The sequence below is a fragment of the Gobio gobio genome (genome assembly GCF_949357685.1).
Source record: "Gobio gobio genome assembly, chromosome: 6".
Lineage (NCBI taxonomy): Eukaryota > Metazoa > Chordata > Actinopteri > Cypriniformes > Gobionidae > Gobio > Gobio gobio.
Genome location: NC_137102.1, coordinates 14,191,027 through 14,215,386, shown reverse-complemented (window position 1 = coordinate 14,215,386; position 24,360 = coordinate 14,191,027). Strand labels below are relative to the sequence as shown.

The window sequence follows — 24,360 nt, the reverse complement described above, 5'->3', positions numbered from 1 at the left end:
ACTGTAAAAAGTGTTGTTTTCCTGAACATTCCCCCTGTATTCCATTTGATTGAACAGACAGATTATTCTGCCCCTAATGTAGTCCACTTTGAGACTGTTGGCTGCTCAAAAGGTTTTGAACGCGTTGCGCTGGTTAATTTTCTCTGTATATTAGGCTGGGATAGAAAGAAATGACTTGCTTTACATTTTCAGGAGACTGTACTTGGCAACACAGCATAGATTTTGTTTTTAAAAGTTGTTACAGTCTTGTTTGTATTGAAAGATCAATTTGATTTGCAGTTGGAGGCGCCTCTGAGAGGAAGAATTTTGACGAGGAGAGTAACGCCTCCTTGAGCACTGCCCGCGATGAGACCAGGGACTGCTTTAGTGTTGATGATGTCGAGCCGTCAGCCTCTCAGATGTTCAGTGAACGCTCACTGTTCTCTTTCTGGCCCAAGGTTAGTCAAACCATTTTCCCTCTTCAAATCCCTTCCAATCTTTTCCTTACCTTTTTGTCAATACAATTTTTATATGCATCCAATTGTCCCTTCTAACATGTAGTAATATTGTTCGCAACAAAAGTGATTTGAAGATAAATGAAGCCAACCCCAAAGCTGCGAGGAAAACAATTTGATGCTTAGTGAAAAGACTGCACTTGTAGTTTCAGAGCTCCGTCCTTTTAATAATAGAGCAAAATTGCATTATAAGATCCTTGAGACATGATACCTGAGCTGAAATTGAGAAAATTAGATACCCTTTATGTATCCTGTAGTTCATTATGCATGCATACACGCGCACACGCTCACTCACACTTGTGCTGCTCTTCTGTGTTTGTACTTCAGGACAGGGTAATGATCAATCGTATGGACAACATCTGTGAAGCGGTCATGAAGGGCAAGTGGCCTTTCAACAGGAGGCAGTTCTTTGACTTACCAGGCCTGTTGCCTGGCTACAGCTCCATGACAACGGACAGCCCCCTGCAGAGGCGGAGTCTTGGTGATCTCTCAATGGTGGGTCAGACCAGCTATAGTGGCAGTGAGGACCTCACCATGTCACCACAGGTCAACAAGGCAAGTCCCACCTATAACCCACCCTACTGCACCCTGAGACTCACTGTGGGTGCCAATGCACCATTTGTCTTTTGTTTAAACATTATTATTATTATAAATTATATAGATTTTAAGAGTTACTTTCATTAAACACCCTGTCAATGTTCTTGTCCAGGATGAAACTTTAAGCCTGTCAGTACCACGACAGCGGAGACGCAGAAGGAGGAAGGTGGAGATCGAGGCAGAGCGTGCTGCCAAGCGCAGGAACCTGATGGAGATGGTAGCACAGCTACGAGAGTCTCATGCTGCAGAAGGCCAGGCACAGGCCATAGACCTGACCAAAGTCCTGCACGGCGTGTCCTCTTCTTCCTCTGCCTTCCCTGGAGCCATGGCCTCCTCCGCAGCCTTGAAAGCACAGATGGAGCTGCTGCAAGCAGGCGCTTCCTCCCGACCAAGGGCCAACGGCTCTCTACTTGACACTGAACTCCCCAATCGGAGAAAAAGAGGTCGCAGGAAAAATGTGGAGGGGTTGGAACTGCTCTTTATGGGGAACAAGAGAGGACAGCTCAATGTGGTACGTATCCTGTCAGGATGTGATGTGGGTGTCATGCCGTTTTCGTGCATTTTTTTTTTTCTTTTTCTCATTTTGTTTCTTTGCTTCTACAGGAAAATTCGGATGGGACCAAAGCTTTTGTGGATGGGCGGGCACACAGACCCATGTCATCTCCTGCACAGAAAGCCCCTGGTGAAGGCCTAGAAGAGGGAAGCCATCTTCAAGGAGAAGATGGTCCCAGCACTAAGGACCTACGGGAATGGCTGAGACAGCACCCCACCTACACTATGGATGTGCCTGGATACGTACCAGTGAGTGCAATTCTTTGTGCCCACCCGTCTTTCTTTTCTGTTGGCTGATGGAATGTCCTGTGCGGTTTATCTTACGGAGTTCTCTTGTTCTTATCTTTCAGAAGAATGAGGACCTCCTCTCCCAGTTTGCCAAGCCCAAACAGAAAAGACACAGATGCCGCAATCCCAACAAGATTGACATTAACACGTTAACCGGAGAGGAGAGAGTCCCTGTTGTTAACATAAGGAATGGAAGAAAGGCAAGTATTTTTTTTTTTTATTTAATGGATCCAGTTTTGGATTTCCCCCAAATTATTCTTTACACTTGCTGCAACATGTATAACTTGTATGACTACAGATGGGAGGAGCCATGGCCCCTCCAATGAAGGATTTACCACGCTGGCTGATTGAAAATCCAGAATTTGCCATCGCCCCAGACTGGACAGATATTGTGAAGCAATCGGTGAGTCTTAATTTTTTTTTAACCTAAATTGATACTTTTATTCAGCAAGGATGCATCAAATTGAGCAAAAGTGACAGTAAAGAGATTCGTTACAAAACAAACTCCTTTTTGTTGCCAGGGCTTTCTCCCAGAGTCCATGTTTGACCGTCTCCTGAGTGGGCCGGTGGTCAGAGAAGAGGGCGTGCGCCGCAGAGGCAGACGTCCCAAATCTGAAATCGCCAAGGCGACGGCGGCAGCGCAGGCAGCGGCCGCAGCAGCTTCCACATCTGGTGTTAATCCTTTGCTAATGAATGGACTGTTTGGCAGTATGGACTTGACCAGTCTGCAGGGCCTGCAGAACCTTCAGAGCCTCCAGCTGGCAGCTGGCCTCATGGGCTTTCCCCCTGCTCTCGGAGGGGGAGCGGACGGCAAGCACGCCGCAGCCATGCTGCCTCTCATGCTTCCTGGCATGGGTGGCCTCCCCAACATGTTCAGTCTGGGTGGTCTGTTTGGAGGAAGTCTGGCTGCAGCTGCGACAGCAACCAATGGTGCGTCGGGTACCGAACAGGCCGAATCTGAGGAGAATCCCAACCTGAAGACAGCTAAGGAGACCAAGGAGGAAGGAGATGAGAAGGAAAAGGATGCAGAGAAAACGACTGAAACGGAGTCTGCGGAGGCTACTGGTGATGCTGCCGCGCTGAATGCTGCTGCTGCAGCCGCCGCCGCTGCTGCCACCGCCGGCATGTCTACTGGCCCGCTGGCCTTCAACCCTTTCCTGCTGTCCACCATGGCTCCAGGCCTCTTCTACCCATCCATGTTTTTACCCCCCAGCCTTGGCGGCCTGGGCCTCGCAGGCTTCCCTCAAGCTTCTCTAGCTGACCTCCAGAGTGCTGTGTCTGGGGCCTTAGGGGCCGCCAATGAGGACAAGGAGTCCGGCAAAGGGCCCGGCACAAATCAGGACCAGAACGCCTCTGCGGCTGATGTCGAAACTGCTGACAACACACTTGAAGACAGTGACTCAGAGGAGAGCCAGAACAAGACTGCTGATTCATCAGTACTAGATGATGACCTGGCAGGGCCAGTAGAGGAAATGGACTCCATGGAGGGGGGAATGGACGATGAGGACGATGAGGATGATGATGATGATGACGACGATGATGATGATGATGACCCTGCTGATGAGGATGACAAAAGTGACTGAAAAACTGAATCAGGCCTTCTAACATATTTTCCCAGGGCTGAGGAGACGCACTGAACTCTGACAGGATGGTTAGTCCAGATGTTTACATGCCAACTAAATATCCAAAACGCTTTGGTCGTTTGGTTTTTGTTGACAGGTAACGTTAAGAGGAAAGCAAATAAGCTGTCTCTGTAACCATTAGAATAGCCAGGGATGATGCGAACACATAGATTTGTGCGGATGTCAAAAGGGTGCCCCATCTCCCCCCCCCCCCCCCCCCCCCTGTATTTTTCTTTGTGTTTTTGGTTGTTTTTTTGTTTTGTTTTTTGAAGTCTTTGGCACTGTGTGGGTGCCTTCTAGATGAGATGGAAATTTCCTGAAATATTATAGGAATTAATCGTTCCGATAGTGCTATGCTGCTCTCTTTATTTTAATATTATTTTTTCTTTTTTTTCTCTATTTCTCTACTGTTGATATTGTAACAATGAGTAGCATCTCGTAATGTTCAGTGGTGTTCAATTTAACGGCATTAAGACACTCTCCGCTGCTGAGGAAGAATCGTGGTTTTCGTTGTACTGTTCTGCTGAGGGGAGCGGGCGAAGTTCTCACATATCATAGCCTACACTCGGACTGTTCCCAGTCTCTCACACTGACAATCCAAACGGGTGAGGAGACCTCTCGACCTGTGGAGACAGCAATAACGAAGGCAGCTTTTGAATGTTCGATTTTACTCTTTTGACTAAACACCGGAAAGTGTGAAAAAGCAACATGAAATAAATTACTGCAGTCAAATTGTCTCATTGTATCCATGTTAATGCACTGGTGTAAGAATAAAATCAGGTACCTTTATCTATTTGAATGGACTTTTGTTACTTTAGCCACAAAGCTGAACAGCATTACCTCAAATCTAACTAGCCTTGAAGTTTACAGACATAAATGTTGTACATGTTGTTTTTTTTCTTTTGTGAGTTTTTTTTTTTTTTTTTTTTTTTTTTTTTGAAACCATCATGTATGATGAACTGTAAATTGCTGCCAACTGTAGTAATGATGCTTTTAATAAAAGTGACTCACAATATTCGCCTAGGAAACCAAAACGCTGTTTGTGTAGCTCTGTGGGGATGTCGAACAGCATCCTCTGTCGACAACTAACCTTTTATATATCATCTAACAGAATAAATTGTTCATTTCCTTTACATTCACACGTGTTTGATCTGTTAAATTAGATTGATTTGAATTAATTGCAAAGATATTTAATCATTAGCACCAAATGTTTAGTTCCAGCTATAGCAATGATGAATTTGCATGCAGAGCACTAAATACAATGAATTTATTTCATTTGAAAACTGATTCTGCACTAGATGCCTCGTACAGTAGCACCGCATGACCTGGTTGCCAGGGAAAGAGGTTTAGACAGGCCTGTTTACTCTAGCCATCATAAACACCATCAGTCCTGTGGAGCGGTTGACATAATGCGCTCCGACAGGACGGGAGGACATGGCAGGGGCTCTCTGTCCGCTCCAGTAGCCAGCCATTATGAGCCTAACGCCTGGAACAAGGCTTTTTTTCCCCCCTCTCTCGACAGACATCTTTCATAATTGCACTTTCCGATGAAGTGGCTCGTGAAATCCATAGGTCTCGTGTGCACCCAGCTTGCAGCTCTTGGCAGGAGTTAGAGTTTGAGATTTGGACAGGAGGTGCTCGAACACGGAGTTGTCAAAATGATAGCTTTTGTTGCTATTCAAGTCCTGAGGTGTTAATATACGATTTTGGATGTTTTCCCTGGTCCTTTATAGGCAAAAAAACAGTGGACTGCTGTTGTGTTTTGAGTAGATTTTCTTGCTTCCTGTTTTTAATGAAGAGCGAGTTCTTGTGTTTGGGCTGTTTCGTGGCATTGAAAATCTGCCGTTCCTAGTCATTATGTGCCATCTTGACACATGGCGCAGTCGCTCGCAGAGGGCTCGTCACCGCCGGCATCGTGCCTCCTTCACAAACCACTGACTGCTGGGTGTGAAGTCTGTCATTGGCGAGGAGGCAGGTTGTGGTTAGCCACTGAGCGTCAAACATGGCAACACAGCACAGTTCACTAACGCTGGGCCGCTGGGATTAGAGCTGGCAGCTTTCCCTTAGGAGAGGCCCTTTCTCAGGAAGGCCAAACTGAATGCTTCCCTTGGCTGTTGCTACTTTGCTGTTGTAGTAGTCTGTAAAAAAGACTTCTGGCAACAAACCACCAAAAGATAAAACCCTTCATGAGGTGAAATCAGAAAATCTCCCATATGGGTTGGTTTAACAATTTCCAATGATATTCAGTGAGTCGACAACTCAATGTTGTTTGAATCAGTGCTTCAGAAAGCTAAACCATATTTATTATGTATTTCCACATTTAAGTCCCTTAAAGTCAGTTCACTCTGCTATATTTGTAACAAGTTTATTATTTCTAGCCAATTACAGCTCCTAATTGAATGGGGAAACACCAAACTCTACTTTCTTTTTGTCAAAATTACAGATCAAAGACAAATAAAATCTGACAACACATGAATTGTCTTTCTCATAACTACTTTGAGCTAAAAAAAAAAAAAACAATCCAGGAGGAGAGGTTAAATTGATCAAACGTGTGGTTAACACACTGTCGGCCGCTGGCCGCTTGGTCGTTACTTTAAAAAACAAAAACTTTAATTTAACAAACATTTTGTCTAAATGAACTTAATAAAGAAACGAAATGAAATATAACTACTTTGACATTACAAACAAAGCTGAACTATTTTTATGGCTGCAACAATGTGTAATAGGGAGGGAGAAAAAAAAAACACGGCTCAAGTCGGACTCATGACACTAGAGTATTTACGAGTCATTTTATCATACGAGTCCTATTAATTTTAAATATTGTGGTTATCGCCAATACCGGTATATTGCCACACCCTAAATTAACACAATGTCGATATTTCGTGCTTTGAATATCACGGTTATCGCCAATAACGGTATATTTCGACACCCCTAGTCTGTAACGCAAAGGAAATACTTTAACGTTTTTAGTACATCGTTGACGTGTAAACACCCTTAGTGAGTTTGATTCATATTTACAGTTTGTGTTGTTTATTATATGATGTATTGAGCAGTCAGTGGGGTGGCCAACATTGGTCCTGGGCCGCGTTCCACTGCACTTTTAGACACGCACTTGCGAACTTCCGGCCGCCATTTTGAAGTGCGTTCCGTTGAAGTGGACGAGGGAAGTTTATATGGACAGACCCTCGCTCCCTCGCCCTCTAATTCATATGTGGACATCAGGCAGCTACATATACCACAATGCAACACGATTGTGATGTCACTGCATATCACGTTTAATTTACCCCACCACAAACAACTCAATTTCGTATGGGAAAGAAAAAAAATCAACTCCATAGTGGATTCCAAGTGATCAAGGGCTTAGGACGTTCCAATTTAGTCCATTGCAAAGGTTCTGCCAGTAGTGGGCACATCCGAGTAAACAAGACGGAGGGAAGTTAGCGAGTGAAGGGCATAATAACGAAGCCCTAGAGAGGCACAGTCCTGCAGAGTTTAGCTCTAACCCTTATCAAACACACCTGAACAAGCTAATCAAGGTCTTGAGGCATACGAGAAAGCTGCAGGCAGGTGAGCTTTTATCAGGGTTGGAGCAAAACTGCAGGACTGTGGCTCTCCAGGGCCAACGTTGGCCACCCCTGATATCATTTGTGATTGCGTTTTCTAAAGATATGGCCCGACGTACAGTCTACCAATAACATTAGAGGTACAGCACTGGGAATGCCCACAAGCATCTTCACAGTAAAGAGACTAGCAACAGAAGCCTGTCCCAAATGACACTCTTCACATGCACTTTCGGTCTTGTGGACCTACAATGGCTGCCATGTGTGCGTATCCGTGAAGTTAATCATCACTCATTCAGTCATTTTAGTTTTCAGGTGCTCGTGAGCGCCCCCTTTGTGATCGATATGCGCCCTTGATGCATACTTTTCCCGTGTCATGAGAAATCCTGTCCCCCTGTGAAATAGTGTCCGCTTAGGACCCAACGTGGTAGCCGTTTTAAATGCCTGATCAAAAGCTGTTATCGTGATTCATAATACATGGTTCTGGTCAAGCAATTGTTTAAAAAACAAACCATGAATTCATTGTCATACTAAGTACACACAAACAACATTTATTTGAAATATGTAATTGATTGCTATAATGGGAGCAATAACGCCTAACATATTGTAAATTATTTCAATTGATAAACTAAGTAATAATACCAATACAAAATCTTAACGGCCATAATAGTCATAAATCATAATAGTAATGTACCTATAATGTAATTAATAAAGAATAAAAAAAATAAATAATATACAGAACAGGTGCACAAAATGAATACAACAGGATTTTTTTTTATTGTATAAACATTAAAGCGGGATAGGGCTTTTAAGATGTGGGGTAAGTGCAACCGTGGTCGTGGTGTATAAACTATGCAAATCGGGTGGCTGTAATATGCTATGCTGAATTTACGCTAACTAAAAAAACATTAAGAACAACTTATAGCTACGGTTATATACAAGTATATGAAACATATGATTTGCAATACGTTAAAGACTATTTTAACACAATTTAAACGACAAAAATCAAAACGTGATTTTGTTAGAATTGTAAACAGGCTCTGAACAGATTACCCATCGCTCCGGGGTCCTAAGCGGACACTTCACAGGGGGACAGGGGATTTCTCATGACACCCCCACACCGCAGGAGACTTCCCGACAGTCAAAGCGGCATTACGTCACAAAAGTGCGGACTGTTGAGTAGGTAGCCTACTTATTTTGAATAAGTAATTAGCTACTGCTATGAGTGTGTGTTGTAGTAGACTATGAAATGTAATCTGGACGTGCTACATTCGCCACCTACCAGCTCAGTTACGTCGCTTCACTGCCATTCATAAATCCTCTCCCCCATGGGATAGTAAGGTGTCTATTGTATGCACACTTCAGAATCTCGCTGGAAGTAGTAGGTCATCCGGGTACTTTTTGCATTCTTTTTTATGAGTACTGTGAATTCAGACATACTTCTTTTGTTGCATACTGTTTTTCGCCTACTATATCGTAGGAGAGTATGTGATTTTAGATGCAGCCCACGAGTACGGGCCATTTGGGACAGGGCCAGACGCGTGAACGGGGCTTAAGGTGGAATTTCCGTTTCCCAATTGCCTCGAGTGACAGTATTTGGCTACTAGGCCTATATCTTTTTTCCCTCAACGCACTTCAGAGGATTTATCACATTTTTGACAGCATATCATTTTTCCAGGGCTGATTCGTGGACTCAAAAGAAATGACCAGAGGCATTGAGGTGCGACTAATCAATATTATTATTACATAATCGGCTAATTGGTGGACGCGCCCTTAATGAGAGCAGCTCATTAGCTATTGTGACAGGTCCGTCTCTCAGTCTGCTAGTCTGGGGCTCAGCGCACTTTTATCTAGCGTTCTGTTCTTCATACATGCTCTGTTTAGCCGCTGAACTGATTTAATATTCAGCGGAGAGCCTACAGGGTTTTAGAAATGCACAGGAATGTGATCCCGATGACCTACAGTTTCCTCTTACACGATTCCAGGAGATGTGTGTGTCACAAAAACCATGGGTTATAGGCCTATAGCGTCTATCTATCTGGCCCCCCCGTCGAAACCATCCAGCCAATGAGCCTAAAAACTACTGTTTTCTTCAAATGTCAGGCTCTGGCCAGCTGATTCTTATTCTGAGCCAATAAACATGTCATTTCCAGCTGGAGTTGGCCGGGCCGCCTGTCTCTGCAGCTTTCCGATAAAGAGCGATTTGCGGTCGCCTTGACGACCTAGTGCCTCGCCGTCTTAGTTACGTGATTGATCACAGTATCCTGCGCCGGTGACACACAGGTAGGGGGAGGGACGAAGCCGAGCTCTATCAGATGCAGCGCCGATGTCCTTCTCCCCGGCTGAGGGGATTTAAAACTGTCACACGCTCTCACACCTCCTGTTTCCCCCGGAGACGGATGTGTCGTGCGTGACATTGAGGGCGAGAGGCAGAGCATCAATCGCAGACTGGGTGATAAGTGTCATGCCGACTGCTCGCCTGGTCTGTTTCTCAAACTGTGCGCGCACACACTTTTGCACGCTCTCTCTCTCTCTCTCTCTCTCTCTCTCTCTCTCTCTCTCTCTCTCTCTCTCTCTCTCTCTCTCTCTCTCTCTCTCTCTCTCTCTCTCTCTCTCTCTCTCTCTCTCTCTCTCTCTCTCTCTCTCTCTCTCTTCTCTCTCTCTCTCTCTCTCTCTCACACACTCAGTAGTGCAAACAGATGTCAACTTAGAACTACCGGCAGCTTCTTGTAGAAAGAAGCGAGGGATATAAAAATAGAAATATATGTTAAATTAATAGTCCTCCCAAGCGAATGTCACTTACTCATCCTCATATCGTTCCAAACCTGTTTGAATTTCTTTTTTTTTTTTTTGTTGCAAGAAACAAAAAATAAGATTTTTAGCATAATGTTCACGCTGCTCTGTTCCAAACAATGAAAGCTAATGGTGGCTGGACGTCAAGCTCCAAAAATGACCAAAAGCGCCATGAAAGAAGTGCGTACAATACACAATTTCTGAAAGTCACAGTTTTATATGAGAAGTCTGAATTTTGGGTCGTTATTCATTGAGAATATCCTCTGCAGCTCTCTAACCTTATTTACGTTCATATATACTCAAATATGGGATCCCGTCAAAATGTTAAGGGGAGATTTAATTGGTTCTTGCGTGTCTACTGTTATGTCATTGACTTTCATTGTATGAAAACGAGCAGCAGGGACATCCTGTCGGAAGTTTACATGTAAAAAAAACAAAAGGATGACGCTCTTGTCCACAAACGTACTTGGCGGCCTCCTGATCGTGCCTGCTGGTCTGTGCCTCTCAGTTGAGAGGAAGACTGATTATTCAGCACAGGTATGACTCATCAGAAGCCATATTGCCCAAAGCCAGTGTCTGTGAGCTGTGGGGCCCCAGAGATGGGCTGTATTTCACTGTGAAATTAAACGCTCCTGCGCTACACAAACAACCTCATTATGCCCTGTTCGCCCAGAAGATTTGCTGCAGAATGTTTTGCCCAACTTCTGCTGATATGGGGGTGGAAGAGAGGAATGCATAACTTAACACATGGCAGTTTCTCATCTCTGAGAGACATTTATGTCAAATCCTCAAGTCTCAGTGTGATTCAGTCTTAAATTGTCCTGTTATTAGAAGAACGTGTCTGACCAGTAAACAAGATCCTAAAACTCATTGGTTTTGGTGAGTTGCCTGTTCTGACACGGTGGCGGACAGCAACAATGCTAATAGTAAAATCAGAATAATGAGGATAGAAACATAAAAAGTTTGAAATGTAATGCTGTTGCCAAGCTTTACAGTATTTTGATGCATATTCATTATTTATTGTAGAAACTCAAATTAGACAGATGGCAAAAGGGAAAGGTAGTTGACATGTTTATACAATAAATGATGAACTGATTATATTCATTTTACTAATAGCATTTAGCATTGTTGCTGTCGAGTTTCAGGGTCTTGTTTACTGGTCAGACACGTTCTTCTAATAACAGGACAATTTAAGACTGAATCACACTGAGACTTGAGGATTTGACATAAATGTCTCTCAGAGGTGTTTAGTTATGCATTCCTCTCTTCCACATCCATATCAGCAGAAGATGAGGGCCATCCTTAAAAAAAAATAAAACTACACAAGGTAGAACAAAATATGACACACATGCTAGATTAAAGGGATAGTTCACCCAAAAATAAAAACTATCATAATTTACTCACCCTCATGTTGTGGCAAACTTGTATGACTTTTGTTCATGCTCGAAGCACTAAAGAAACAATTTTAATGAAACCTGAGAGATTTCTGTTTGTTCAGACCACATTGGTTCTCGCTGGTTTTTACGCATGAGAACCAATGAAGTTTGAGTGCGGTTGAGCTTCTGTTTGCACTATTTTATGTGTGATGATCAATGTTTATATGTGTATAAAGGTCTAAATTAAATCTTATCACATAAAAGATCCTGTCTCTTTAGCTGCTCGACCCATATGGATTACTTTATTTTAAGGTGTCCTTATTAGAGTGTAATAATCATAGCCTACTTTTAAGTACTGAGTATTCATTCACAACATGCTTGCTACATAGGGTTTGGTTTATGGTTAGTTGCATGTATTTATGCATCATTTTTATTACCATAGTAAGTTCATGTATAGTGTTATCGATTTCTTTTACGGTCTCTTTATGAATGTTTTGGATGAATGGACTTTTAATGGAGGGACAGAAATCTCTCAGGTTTCTTTAAAATATCTTAATTTATGTTTCGAAGATGAATGAACATCTTACGGGTTGGGAATGACACAGGGGTAAATCAATTATGACAATTTTATTTGTATTATTTGGGTAAACTCCCTTTACATACAGGTTGACTTGCAATGAAGATTAACATGGTTTTTGCTAAGCACAATGCATTTTGTATGTGGAATTATTGGCTGCCAAGAGCATGAAATTCAATCTCGAATCAAAAATATTTATGTATAAAAAAATAGTTTTTCTATTCAACCTATGCCATGTTATTGGCATATGTAGCTTATAATAATATTAATTAGGGCTGGGTATTGACAGAACTTTCACGATTCGATTTCGATTCAATATCGATTAATATCGATTTCGATTCAATATCGATTAATTTGTATATCAGGTGCAGTTCATGGCATTTCGGCTACATGGCAGTAGATGGTATTTTCTCAAGGGAAAACAACTCTCAACTAATGCAGTAAACTATAGTGAGTCAGTAGATAAAACATTACTATAATACTGAATTGCAAAATTAACTGATTTGTATAAAAACATTTAATTACACAAGGAAGTTTTTATAATTATAAATTTACTTCAAATCTATCTAACTCTTTCCCTGCCACTGAGTAAATTGATTTACTCGTGATTTATGACACGCTTCCTGGCGGGAAGTTAGGAGTGATGTTAGGATCAGGAAATGAAGTAGCGGTTTCAATGAGGGGGGTATAATTTATAATAATATAATATTATAATAATTTGGCAGGGAGTCGAAAATCGGCACAACACCGGACAAAGTCTTTCTCAGCTTTTGTATAGTTGCTTTTTTTTATTAAACTTACACACATTCAAGTTTAGATTAAAAAAAAAAAAAAACGAGTTATTCCTACAACAAAATATTCTGGGGGCCATGAACGTTTTGTAAAAATGATCAATAATGCTGGTGATTGCTGGCAACTGTTTTTTTGTTTGTTTGTTGCAGTACAAATGAAAAATGTAGTTGTAAACTAGTGTACTCAAAGTTTACACTCAAAGTATACTTTTATACACTAAAAAGTGGGCCAATTTTGTCCCAAGTAGTATTGAAATAGTAAACTTACAAGTATACTACTAGTACATTGATATTAGTATACTTACTACATAAAGTATACTTAAAAATATTCCCGAACTTTACTTAAAGCTGCAGTCCATAACTTTTTTTGGTTAAAATGTTCCAAAATCTAATTTTGAGTAAGTACATAACCAGCCAGTGTTCAAAACTATCTCCTTACCTTAGCCCGATTCACAACGGTAAGCTTGTAATAATGTGTCATAATTTGAGTGGTGGTGGATTTACACGGGACGTTCGAGCATGTCTTTGCATCATTACGTCAGGCCTGTATACACAAAGAAGAAGTCCGGCTGTAGTAGTATCGCATGTGAGGATGCTGCAGGTGGTGGATCATTTATAGCCTTTTCTCACTGCAGCTGGAATAATTAAACGTATCATTTTGATGGTGGATTGTAAGGTCCAAACGACAATCATCAGTGACAACTGGAGATTCACCTGTAGTCAAAAGCAAAGGATTAGACTGTACAGAAATGTTAATGTACAGGTAACGTTAATACACACTAAATACACAGTCACGCAATGCTGATGTCGTTAACATTAACAATTTGAGAACTAAGTATAACAATAATAATAATTTGCACGGTTCGATGTGTTATGAGCCAAACGATCGTTAGATTTAATCAGCGTTGGTAGCACGATTTATTTTAATACTTTTTTTCTCAGTTGGTTGGAACAAAGGGGGCAGACATTGTACGTACTAGTTCAGATGACATTTTGCGGGAACATTTTTTATTTTGGTCATACTTCCAAGTTGTAGAATCTATGATTCCGAAGTACGGTATCCACACCGGCACGGTGACTGACAGCCACACATACTCCTCAAAACATTAGATTCATCCGCGCTGAGGAGCCGTGCCAATGCACAACCCACGTAAAGATGATAATTCCGCTAATAACTGCAATTGCAGGTTTCAAACAGAGATGCGACAAAGAGGTAAAACTTTCGGACTGCAGCTTTAAAGGGTCCTGAAACTCAGTGGCCCAGTAGTGCACAACACAACGCAATATAAAAAGCAAACATAAGTTCACAACACAATGAAAACAAGCCACAACACAACGAAAAAGCCACAACACAAATAAATCAAGTCTCAACACAACGGAAGCCACAACACAACGAAAAAGCCACAACACAACGAAAAAGCCACAACACAACGGAATCAAGCCACAACACAACGGAAACAAGCCACAAAATAAATATGCAGCTATAATGCATGTAGGGGATTTTGAATTTAATTATTTAATTTAATGTCGATAAACAATGGTTAGTCTACAACCCCAAATCAGAAAAAGTTGGGACAGTATGGAAAACGCAAATAAAAAAAGAAGAAGTGATTTCTAAATTTACTTTGACTTGTATTTCATTGCAGACAATATGAACACAAAATATTTCATGTTTTGTCTGGTCAACTTCATGTCATTTGTAAATATGCATCCTTTCCTGTCATTCAGACCTGCAACACATTTCAAAAAAAGTTGGGACAGGAGCAATTTAGGGCTAGTAATGAGGTAAAATGGTTAAATAATGATGTGATTTGAAACAGGTGGTGATGTCAACAGGTGATTGTAATTATGATTTGTTACAAAAGCAGCATCCAAGAAAGGTCTAATCCTTTAGGAGCAAAGATGGGCCGAGGATCGCCAGTTTGCCAACAAATACGTGAGAAAATTATTGAAATGTTTAAAAACAATGTTCCTCAAAGAAAGATAGGAAGAGATTTGGATATTTCACATTCAACAGTGCATAACATAATTAAAAGATTCAAGGAATCTGGAGGAATTTCAGTGCGTAAACGACGAGGGCGCAAGCCTAAGCTGAACAACCGTGATCTCCGATCCCTCAGGCGGCACTGCATCAACAATCGTCATTCATCTATAAGCGATATCACCACATGGGCTCAGGACTACTTTGGCAAACCTTTGTCAAGTACCACAATACGTAGTTACATCCACAAATGCCAGTTAAAACTGTACTGTGCCAAAAGGAAGCCCTATGTTAACAGTGTCCAGAAGCGCCGTCGACTTCTCTGGGCTCGGAAGCATCTAGGATGGACCATCACACAGTGGAAACCTGTACTGTGGTCAGATTAATCAGTATTTGAGGTATTTTTTGGGAGGAATGGACGCCGTGTGCTCCGGACCAAAGAAGAAAAGGATCATCCAGATTGTTACCAGCAATAAGTCCAAAAGCCAGGGTCTGTCATGGTATGGGGTTGTGTCAGTGCCCTTGGCAAAGGTAACTTGCACTTCTGTGAAGGCACCATTAATGCTGAAAAGTACATAGAGATTTTGGAGCATAATATGCTGCCTTCAAGAAGACATCTTTTCCAGGGACGTCCATGCATATTTCAACAAGACAATGCAAAACCACATTCTGCACACATTACAAAGTCCTGGCTGCGGAGGAAGAGGGTACGGGTACTTGACTGGCCTGCCTGCAGTCCCGACCTGTCTCCAATAGAGAATGTATGGCGCATTTTGAAGCGCAAAATGCGACAACGAAGACCCTGTACTGTTGCCCACCTTAAGACTTGTTTGCAGGAAGAATGGGACAAAATTACACCTGAAACACTTCATCACTTGGTGTCTTCAGTCCCTAAACGTCTTTTAAGTGTTGTGAAAAAGAATGGCAACATTACAAAGTGGTAAATGCTTTACTGTCCCAACTTTTTTTGAAATGTGTTGCAGGTCTGAATGACAGGAAAGGATGCATATTTACAAATGACATGAAGTTGACCAGACAAAACATGAAATATTTTTTGTTCATATTGTCTGCAATGAAATACAAGTCAAAGTAAATTTAGAAATCACTTCTTTTTTTTTTTTGCGTTTTCCATACTGTCCCAACTTTTTCTGATTTGGGGTTGTAGACTAACCATTGTTTATCGACATTATATATTAATTCAAAATCCCCTACATGCATTATAGCTGCATATTGATGCTCGAGAATGCTTTGACCCGATACCACAGCGCTAAGGGAACGTCTGCCAATTCCACCAAGTGGTTGAAACATATAATTTGTATGAGTTAAAATTACTTTTAACATTTAAAAACAGATATGTTAAAATTCCAGAGCTTGATTGTGTTGGTAAAACTGACTTAGTAATGCACAACACAACATTGGAATTTGAAATTTAAAAAAAAAAGGTTTCAACTTGGTGGAATTGGCAGACGTTCCCTTAGCACCATGGCAGCAGGTCGAAGCGTTCTCGAGTATATATATGCAGCTATAATGCATGTAGGTGATTTTGAATTGATATTTCATGTCGATATACAATTGCACACTTAAAAATGATCGTAGTGTTTAAATATTTGTAAGACTGGCGAATCTATAGAACAATGCAAGGAAAACTAACTTTACCGCACTCAGAGAGCCCCCTAGTGCTCGGGAGCATTTTTGTTGTGTTGTGGCTTGATTTCTTTGTGTTGCAGCTTTTTCGTTGTGTTGTGGCTTGATTTCATTGGGTTGTGGATTTATTTCGTTGTGTTGTGAACTTATGTATGCTTTTTAAATTTCGTTGTGCTGTGCACTACTGGGCCACCGTATGAAACCCCCTATTTCAGCAGCAGTCAGTTCTCACCACAGTTTTGAAAAAATGCTATAAAAGTGTGCGTGGTTGAGCGGCGGAGTGGAGGGGGATGAGGGGAGACCGAGAGACTGACAACACATCAACAGCTTCTGATTCAGACAATTTTATTTTACTCTCATTAAAAGCATCAAAGCTTCCCACAAATGCATGCTGAAAATGACCATTAAGATACAGGCAACACAATATACACATGGTTTTGTAAGCTCACCGTTACACAAATACTGTGATATATATCCTGTAACAGCTATAATTTAAAGGACAATTAAATGCATAGCCATTCACAATTTGTTCTCTGCATCGAAAATGTATATGAACACGCTGTTGCATAACTTTGATAACTTCTGAGGCTTATTTTGTAGAGTTTTTACAAGCCGTTTTGTCGGTTAAATGGCCGTAAAGAACGGTTACACTCACAGTGTGGATGAATCGCATTAGTGTCGTAGGATCTATTGAACAGAACGTATGCAACACAGAAACTCATACAGTGCAAAAACAAACACTCGTTTTTGATCCATTAATGCATCTCTCACTTACTGTATGCGAAATCTCACTTTTTGAAGCACCAGTCAGAGGAAAATGCCTATCAACGCGTGCTGTCATGAATAATTAAGCTCACGCTGTCATGAATTAAGCAACGCGTCTTCTCATAGGATAAAGACACGCAGTCCCATGAATAATTATGAGACACGGATGAGTCATCGCTGTACTATAGTACGAGAAAACATCACAGCCTATGACGTTGACATGAAAACGATTTTAAACCAGGAAGTTGAAAATAGAGCAAAAAGGTTTCAAATAAACTAGTTTTCTCCCACATTCAAAACTAACAGATGGTAACATTGTCTTGCATTATGTTCAACACACATAATTCTGTTAAAATCTCTGAAAATTTGGTTTAGGGTTTCATGACCCTTTAAAGGGTTACTTCAGCGACTAGCATTAAGCTTTGTATCAGTAGAAACCCGGTTTAAATTATGGTACTTTGCCACTCATGTCCCCCTGAGACGAGAGAATTATGCACTTTATTTCTGGAAAAAATCCTCTGATGACGCAAATATCGTCATTTTGCGTCATCGGAGGATTTTTTGGCCAGAGCCTAGAGACTACAGCCAGTAGAAGGAGCTAGTTCCGCTTGTTTTCAACCCACCATTAGAGGAGAGATCTCACTCACAGAATGTAAATGCACACGGCCGCTCGGCTCGGGCATTAATAATGGAGTGGTGTGGAGCAAAATGAGTGTTTCAACTTTTCAATGAATTCCTATGAAAGTTTAGCTTCCATAGGCATGATCTGAAAACGTGCCAGACTGGACACGCGTCGTGAATGATGCCGCGCTTACCTCAGCTCTGCTCAGCTCTCGTGATCAATGAAATCTGACTCCTGCTGCGTTTGTGCCGTGACTTTCGTTCGGCTCACTCACACTCTATTGAAAAGACACGTTCAGTTTTTAATTAAAGTGTCTGTTCTCTACATGAACTAAATTATTTTATTACTATGAAAATCAAAACAACGGTGGAGGCGGTGTCATGGTGGGCAAGTGATAACCAATAGCCGTGGCTTTGGGAGTGGCCTCGTAGGGCAGCGAAGCAAGTGCATTCTGGGAGTTGTTGTCTTTCATCCACATGATGTCTTTTCTCAGTCTAGAAGGCAACAAATTCAAAAATTATTTCACATTTCTACTACATAAATGACCCAGTTTAAAAAGACATCGATTGTCCCAGCGCTGAAGTACCCCTTTAAAGGTCCTGTTCTTCGTGATCCCATTTTTCAAACTTTAGTTAGTGTGTAATGTTGCTGTTAGAGCATAAATAATACCTGTAAAATTATAAAGCTCAAAGTTCAATGCCAAGCGAAATATTTTATTTAACAGAAGTTCCCTTTCAAAGCCTACAGCGAACGGCCGGTTTGGACTACATCCCTGTACTTCCTGCTTTAATGACGTCAGTAGAACAGTTTGTTGACTAACCTCCGCCCACAAGAGTAAGCAAAAAAGGGGATGTGGTCTTGTTGCTCTCCCACGTGGAGAAGAGGAAGTGTTGCGTTTGTAGCGGTTTGTAGAGTGTGTTTGTCGCCATGTCGTCAAGACGCTGTTATTTTCATCCCGGAGTCAAATCACCTTTGTTTGGCCTTCAGGGACGCTGTACTTTGAGCACATGCATCTCCCCGTTATGGTAAGAGGCGTGACCTTTCCGGGCAACGTGCGCTAAGCTGCTGTCGAATCACAACACGGGAACCGCTGGCACAATCAGAACTCTTTACGTATTTCTGAAGGAGGGACTTCATAGAATAAGGAAATCCTCAAGCCGTTTTTAGGACAGTGAAAACAGCGGTATACAGATAAATAAATTGTGTGAAAAATACTGAGTTTTTTTACACGCGAAACATGAACACGTTATATTGCACACTGTAAACACAATCAAAGCTTAAAAAAAACAGGAAAAACGGGACCTTTAAGTATACTTGAACTTGAAGTATACAAATTTTTTGTAAGGGTTGGACACTGAATGGCTTTTTTGAGGAAAAATTTTACATCGTGACATATTGTTTACAAGCTATTGACGTCTTTCTGTGATGATTGAGCGATTACATGAGACACTGTAAAAAATGGTATGATCAATAAGTTGATAAAATATGTTTTTACATTGCTTTAAATTCATAAGTTATACAAGGTTCAGCAAAAAAACGTTTAACTCCGTTTAATGTAATTTAAGTCGAAATGACAAACAATCCAAGTTGTTTGTCCTTAAAAATGTAAAGGCCTGTTCACACCGGGACGATTTTCGCGCGCGTTTATCGCCGACGTTTAACGCCTCGTGACTAAACAAAGGGCGCCAATATGAGTGTGCACACAGACGCGCAAAACGGCAGGCGTAAAAGCGGCAATTTTTTTAAAAACGCCTCGGTTCGTTTTTTTTTTTTGACGCGGCGCGTTAAAATCTGGCTGACCAATGAGATCTGCGCTTTTGTTCACGTGCCTGGAGCTGCTGAAGTGACAGTAAAACACGACTTGGTGGCGCTCAAGCACAAAACGGTCTTGTCGAGCACACATTGATACGACGAAGAAGTAGTAAGTAGACAAAGAGGAAGATGAGCTGCTAATGCTGCTTGCCAGTTAGCAAAAAGTGTGTGTGAATGGTTTTGGCCATAGACATAATATGTCTATGGTTTTGGCAAGCACGTAAATACTGTCTCTCTTCTTTTTCTGTGTGACGAGCAAGTGTCAGAAGCGTTAAGTGCCGCAGCACCACCTTGTGTACCGGGAGCGCTATCTACTGAATGTGCACGTTCACTCTGCGCATCGCCAGTGGAAATCGCTTGGGTGTGAACACTCAAGACGCGCTGAAAAACATCACGAAAAACGCTGGCGATAAGCGCGCGCGATATTCGTCCCAGTGTGTACAGGCCTTAAGGCATTTTTTTACAGTGTACAAAGTTTGGTAAGTTGTACTGTTTATTTCAACATACCTTCTGATGTTCATTCATGTTTATTTTGTGCTGTAACTACTAGTAAAGCGGAAAAGAGTTTATCCGCTCACATGCAATGTTTTCATCAATATTTTTACCCAGTCCTAATATGAATGTCAATGAATAAAATTTTAAAGGACTTTTTGTTTTATTTTCATACAATTGTTTTTGGGGCTGCCACTTGTCCAAAGTAGCCTAAAATATGGGCCAGTTGAGAACCTTGCTACACACTTTGTAATGTTACTCTAAAAATATAAAAAATCTTAGTAGAGTTTTTTGTTGTCTACTACTTTTCATTTGACCCCATTCATCTGTGTTCTGGCGTCTTCCGCTGTCTTTTGACCAAGTGAGGCTGGTTCCCCTCCAGCTGCATCCCTTATCAGCGTGACACACAAACCCAGCCGCAAGTCTGGAGCGCGTCTGTGCCTTGAGTTCTGGCTGCCGCAGCTTTAGCACATAGACGCTCTACTGAGACGGTTAAGAATCAACATCCAATCACTAGCCAGCACTGTCGCCGATGCCACATCATGTTTTTGAAACAACCATGGTAGTAAAATATCTCTTTAAATCACAAATGAAGTTCTTAGAGGTGTCTGCTGTGAGAGACGTGTGGTTTGATGGCGTTCGAGGACAGGAACAGCAGGTGTCTGTTGCTGTGATGCCATGCTGAGCAGTAAAGGTCACTTTTGATGGAGCTGGGTGCAAAGAATATTACATTTTCTCTTTACAGTCACGCACACAGGGGTGGCCTATCGAAATCTAAAGATAGAAGCGCAGGTCACAGGGTCCCAATACATATAATTGGCCAGACACAATCCTAATCTTAAAACAAACCTTCCCATCTCCTCCTCCGGTGAAGGATTCATTCATTTACATGTGTTACATACTTTACCTGCCCAAAACTCTAGATTACCATGACAAAAGAAGTGCGCCAACCCCCTCAAGAGAGATTAGAAACTTAACTCTGTGAATCCTCCAGCAGTCATTTGGCCTGTGAGGAAGGACAATACAGGAGGTGGTGTGGCACTGTGTCCTGCTGTTCTCCTTTTTCGCCATGCTGACTAATGACCTTCCCCCCTCCTCCAGCCTTCACCGTCTCCTCCTCCTCCTTCCACCCCTCCCCCCTTGCCCTCTCACGCGATCTCCCATCCCCCCTGCTCCTCTCAGGGGTGGAGTCCAGTGGCCTGTGCCGCCAGAGAGGCGTCCATCACAGGTCTTTAGATTAGCCACAACGCCTCTCAGGACAAAAGAGCTCCTCCCCCCACACCGGCCCCTTCCCACTCCGCACGTCCTGATGGCTAATGGAGGAGGGGATGCGTCATGGACACAGAGAAGTTCACGGCTCTGCACTAATACCACAGTGCTCCTCAGTAGATCAAGTGTGGATCTGACAGGGTCACATCTCTGTTTGAGATAAACATGCTCGTGATGACGAGCTGTAAAGCCTGACAATATAAAAAAAAAAAGAAGAGACGAGACGTGATATTTAAAAACCACAGAAATTACAATGGCGTTGATGTGTTGGTTCTAATAACATGTTTATATAAATGTAAATGTCTATAGAGTCATTCTGTAATCTAGTTTCTTCTAGGGCCACAATAAGATAATTAATTCCTATAATCATCTCAAGCCAAAGAGACTATTTCTAATCATTTGATGCCGTCTAAGTTCAGGCTTTCGAGTTTAGGGTTTTGGACATCCCTTGCAATGTGAGTAGATCACAAACAACAGGAGACAAGACTCAGCTTTATACGATAAAAAAAATAAATCATCTAATTTAACTACGAAAACTGATCTTTCACACGTCTACCATGTGATAGGCCTAGATGTAGGCCTGTGCCGCAAGTTAATATGAATTTATGTTTATGCCTTTTCTTTAATATGTGTTATTTATCCATGCTAGCATATCCAAATGAAGCCAGGCTGATGGTTTTCCTCAAGGATCAAGAAAAATGTCCGAAAACACACTTGAAGTCAGATGAAACGGCCCATTCAAGCAACAGCAAGCACATGGTCAGTCAGATTGTGAGTCGTTGTTGGAGGGTCCTCTGCTGGAAATTAAATGTAGTGCATATATGGACGAAATGTTCAAGCTTTTATACAGGACATTTCTGTTTACAGTGGACCACATTGTTTTGTAAATGTAATGAAATTGTGTTGGGTGATAGAGGTAAAAATGGTAATTGCTGTAAGTGTATGGTAATTATTGTAAGCACTTAACAATTTAGTGTAGTAAAATAAATCAATTAATGAATAATTTCATTATTTAGCCTGTCAATTCAAACCTGTAGCTTATGACTTAAAGGTGCACTATGTAAAACACGTTCAGTAAAATATCCAAAAACCACTAGGCCAGTGTTATATATTTTGTTCAGTTGCGTACTTACAATATCCCAAATATTTCCAGCTATTTCTAAATCGTGAGGAAATTGCTATTATAACCAAGGAACCGGGATGTGTGAGGGAGTCACCTGTCAATGTCGTCATATCTGCGTTACCCTCGGTTTCCGGTTTTATTTTGCAGAAACGCTTTACTCTCACTGCAGTGTGAACAAGTGTCATAGCAGCCGCAGAGCGAACACACAGAGTAACGTCATAACATTATTTTCAACACACTCAGATGTATCTAATATGATAAACAGAGCTGCGTTACCTCATACTCATGACCGGAAAAGCGGAAATGGCGCCTGCGACTGTGGCATAATAAAAGTCCTGCCGGCGACTATGCCATAATAAAAGTCCCGCTGCTTGCGAGGCGTGTGTTGCGTTCAGCTTATTAACAATCGCTCCAGTGGTTCCTCAGCTCCACAACACTCGATCCTGCTCTGCTTCTTACTACAGTAACATTAATAATCGCGTCCATGAACATGATTTCTGCCCGAGTCCTATCCCGATTCTTGTCCACCGGCTGTGAGGTGAAGACCACATGTCCCAAGATTCTAGGCTCAAACTTGGTGTCATCAAACTAAGCCTTTGTTTTGAATAGGCGACCTCTAGCGGATGGAAAAGTTACATAGTGCGCCTTTAAATAAATGATTTATTTGGTATTTATATCAGTGCTTTTATTTAGATCATCTCTCTGTGCTCTAGCGCAGGGGTTTTCAAACTTTATGATGCCAAGGAACCCCAAATATGATGAACCTTTATGAGGGACCCCCTTCTTAAAATCCATCTATATATTTTTATGTATGAAAAAAACATTTAAACTGTTAGATAAAAAGTAAGTGTGACATTATAAATTCAACATATTGTTTAGATTAAAGACGCATCTCTTTAGCCAAGCATTCACATTATAATTACCTTTTATACTACAGTTAAATCGGATCAAAAGCATTAATATAATATTCTGAACAGCAGCTACGCTAATCATTTCACATCTGCTTTTCTGTTGTTATCTCGGGACACTAGTCCCGAGGTAAATAGTTCATCAGCTCCAGTTTGTATCCAGCCTCTCATGGAGACTTCGGATGCCCCGACACCTGTGATGAGACGACTCCACGCCTGTGAAGAGACGACTCAACGCCAGCGTTGTTATGGCCTAAATTAATACACGATTGATTAACTTTTTCGAACATTATTCTTTAACATTGTCTTTCTAACATTTTTACTGTACATCTATGAAATGCACTTTCTGTAAAGCTGCTTTGAAACAATGTGTATTGTGAAAAGCGCTATACAAATAAATTTGAATTGAATTGAATTGAAAATTGAATTGTTTCCAAACTTAAATTGGCTATACTAAATGCTGGATGTATAAACCTGAATAAGAACATTTTCAATTAAAAATTATTTGTATAAGCAACTTTCTCAATAAATGTATGTAAGCAGCATTCAAGATAAATGGGACTATAGTGAGAAAAACTCACTATAAAGATACAAAACAAATATATACAATTCTGGAAAGTATGTATACGGCGCAGTAGACTTTATCCTTTTTTTTTGCTTTGTCTTTTTATTCTCTAAAATTTTCTGGGGACCCCAGTTTGAAAACCCCTGGTCTAGCGTGTCAAATAATCTAATTTCCAATGTTGTTATTAGCTATTGTCAGTTGACATTTTTGGTGGGACAAATTTCTGACTGACATTTTTCACATGACCATCCTTTGTGAATTTCAAATGATCATTGTTATCTATAAAATGAATAATCAGAAGTTGTAAAAATGAAAACCTTTTATCAGTCTGTCATATGTGAGGGCCATCTGAATTCCTAAAGAAAACCTAATTTATTGTATATAGTTCACCACACAACATACAAATTAGACTAGTGAATAATTATTGTACATGCTAGTATGGTGGAAATATATCACAGAGTGGTGATTTTCCTGATATTGATATTTAAAATCCAAAATCTTCCCCTCTTTAATGGCCCTAAAACTTTCC

The 24,360-nt window shown here is 41.2% G+C and overlaps 1 protein-coding gene across 2 annotated transcripts in view; it reads left to right on the top strand.

The window, feature by feature from the left end:
- The window catches only part of chd7 (chromodomain helicase DNA binding protein 7), a 65,745-nt gene extending 59,689 nt beyond the window's left edge, over positions 1 to 6,056 (top strand). For both annotated transcript variants that reach the window (XM_079819882.1, XM_079819883.1), the window contains 7 exons: positions 280 to 437; positions 822 to 1,049; positions 1,204 to 1,602; positions 1,695 to 1,892; positions 1,994 to 2,131; positions 2,230 to 2,334; positions 2,453 to 6,056. In XM_079819882.1, the coding sequence (XP_079676008.1) occupies positions 280 to 437; positions 822 to 1,049; positions 1,204 to 1,602; positions 1,695 to 1,892; positions 1,994 to 2,131; positions 2,230 to 2,334; positions 2,453 to 3,514 (2,288 nt within the window). In that variant the 3' untranslated portion in view covers positions 3,515 to 6,056. The remainder of the gene's footprint in view (positions 1 to 279; positions 438 to 821; positions 1,050 to 1,203; positions 1,603 to 1,694; positions 1,893 to 1,993; positions 2,132 to 2,229; positions 2,335 to 2,452) is intronic.
- The last annotated feature ends 18,304 nt before the right edge of the window (positions 6,057 to 24,360 follow it).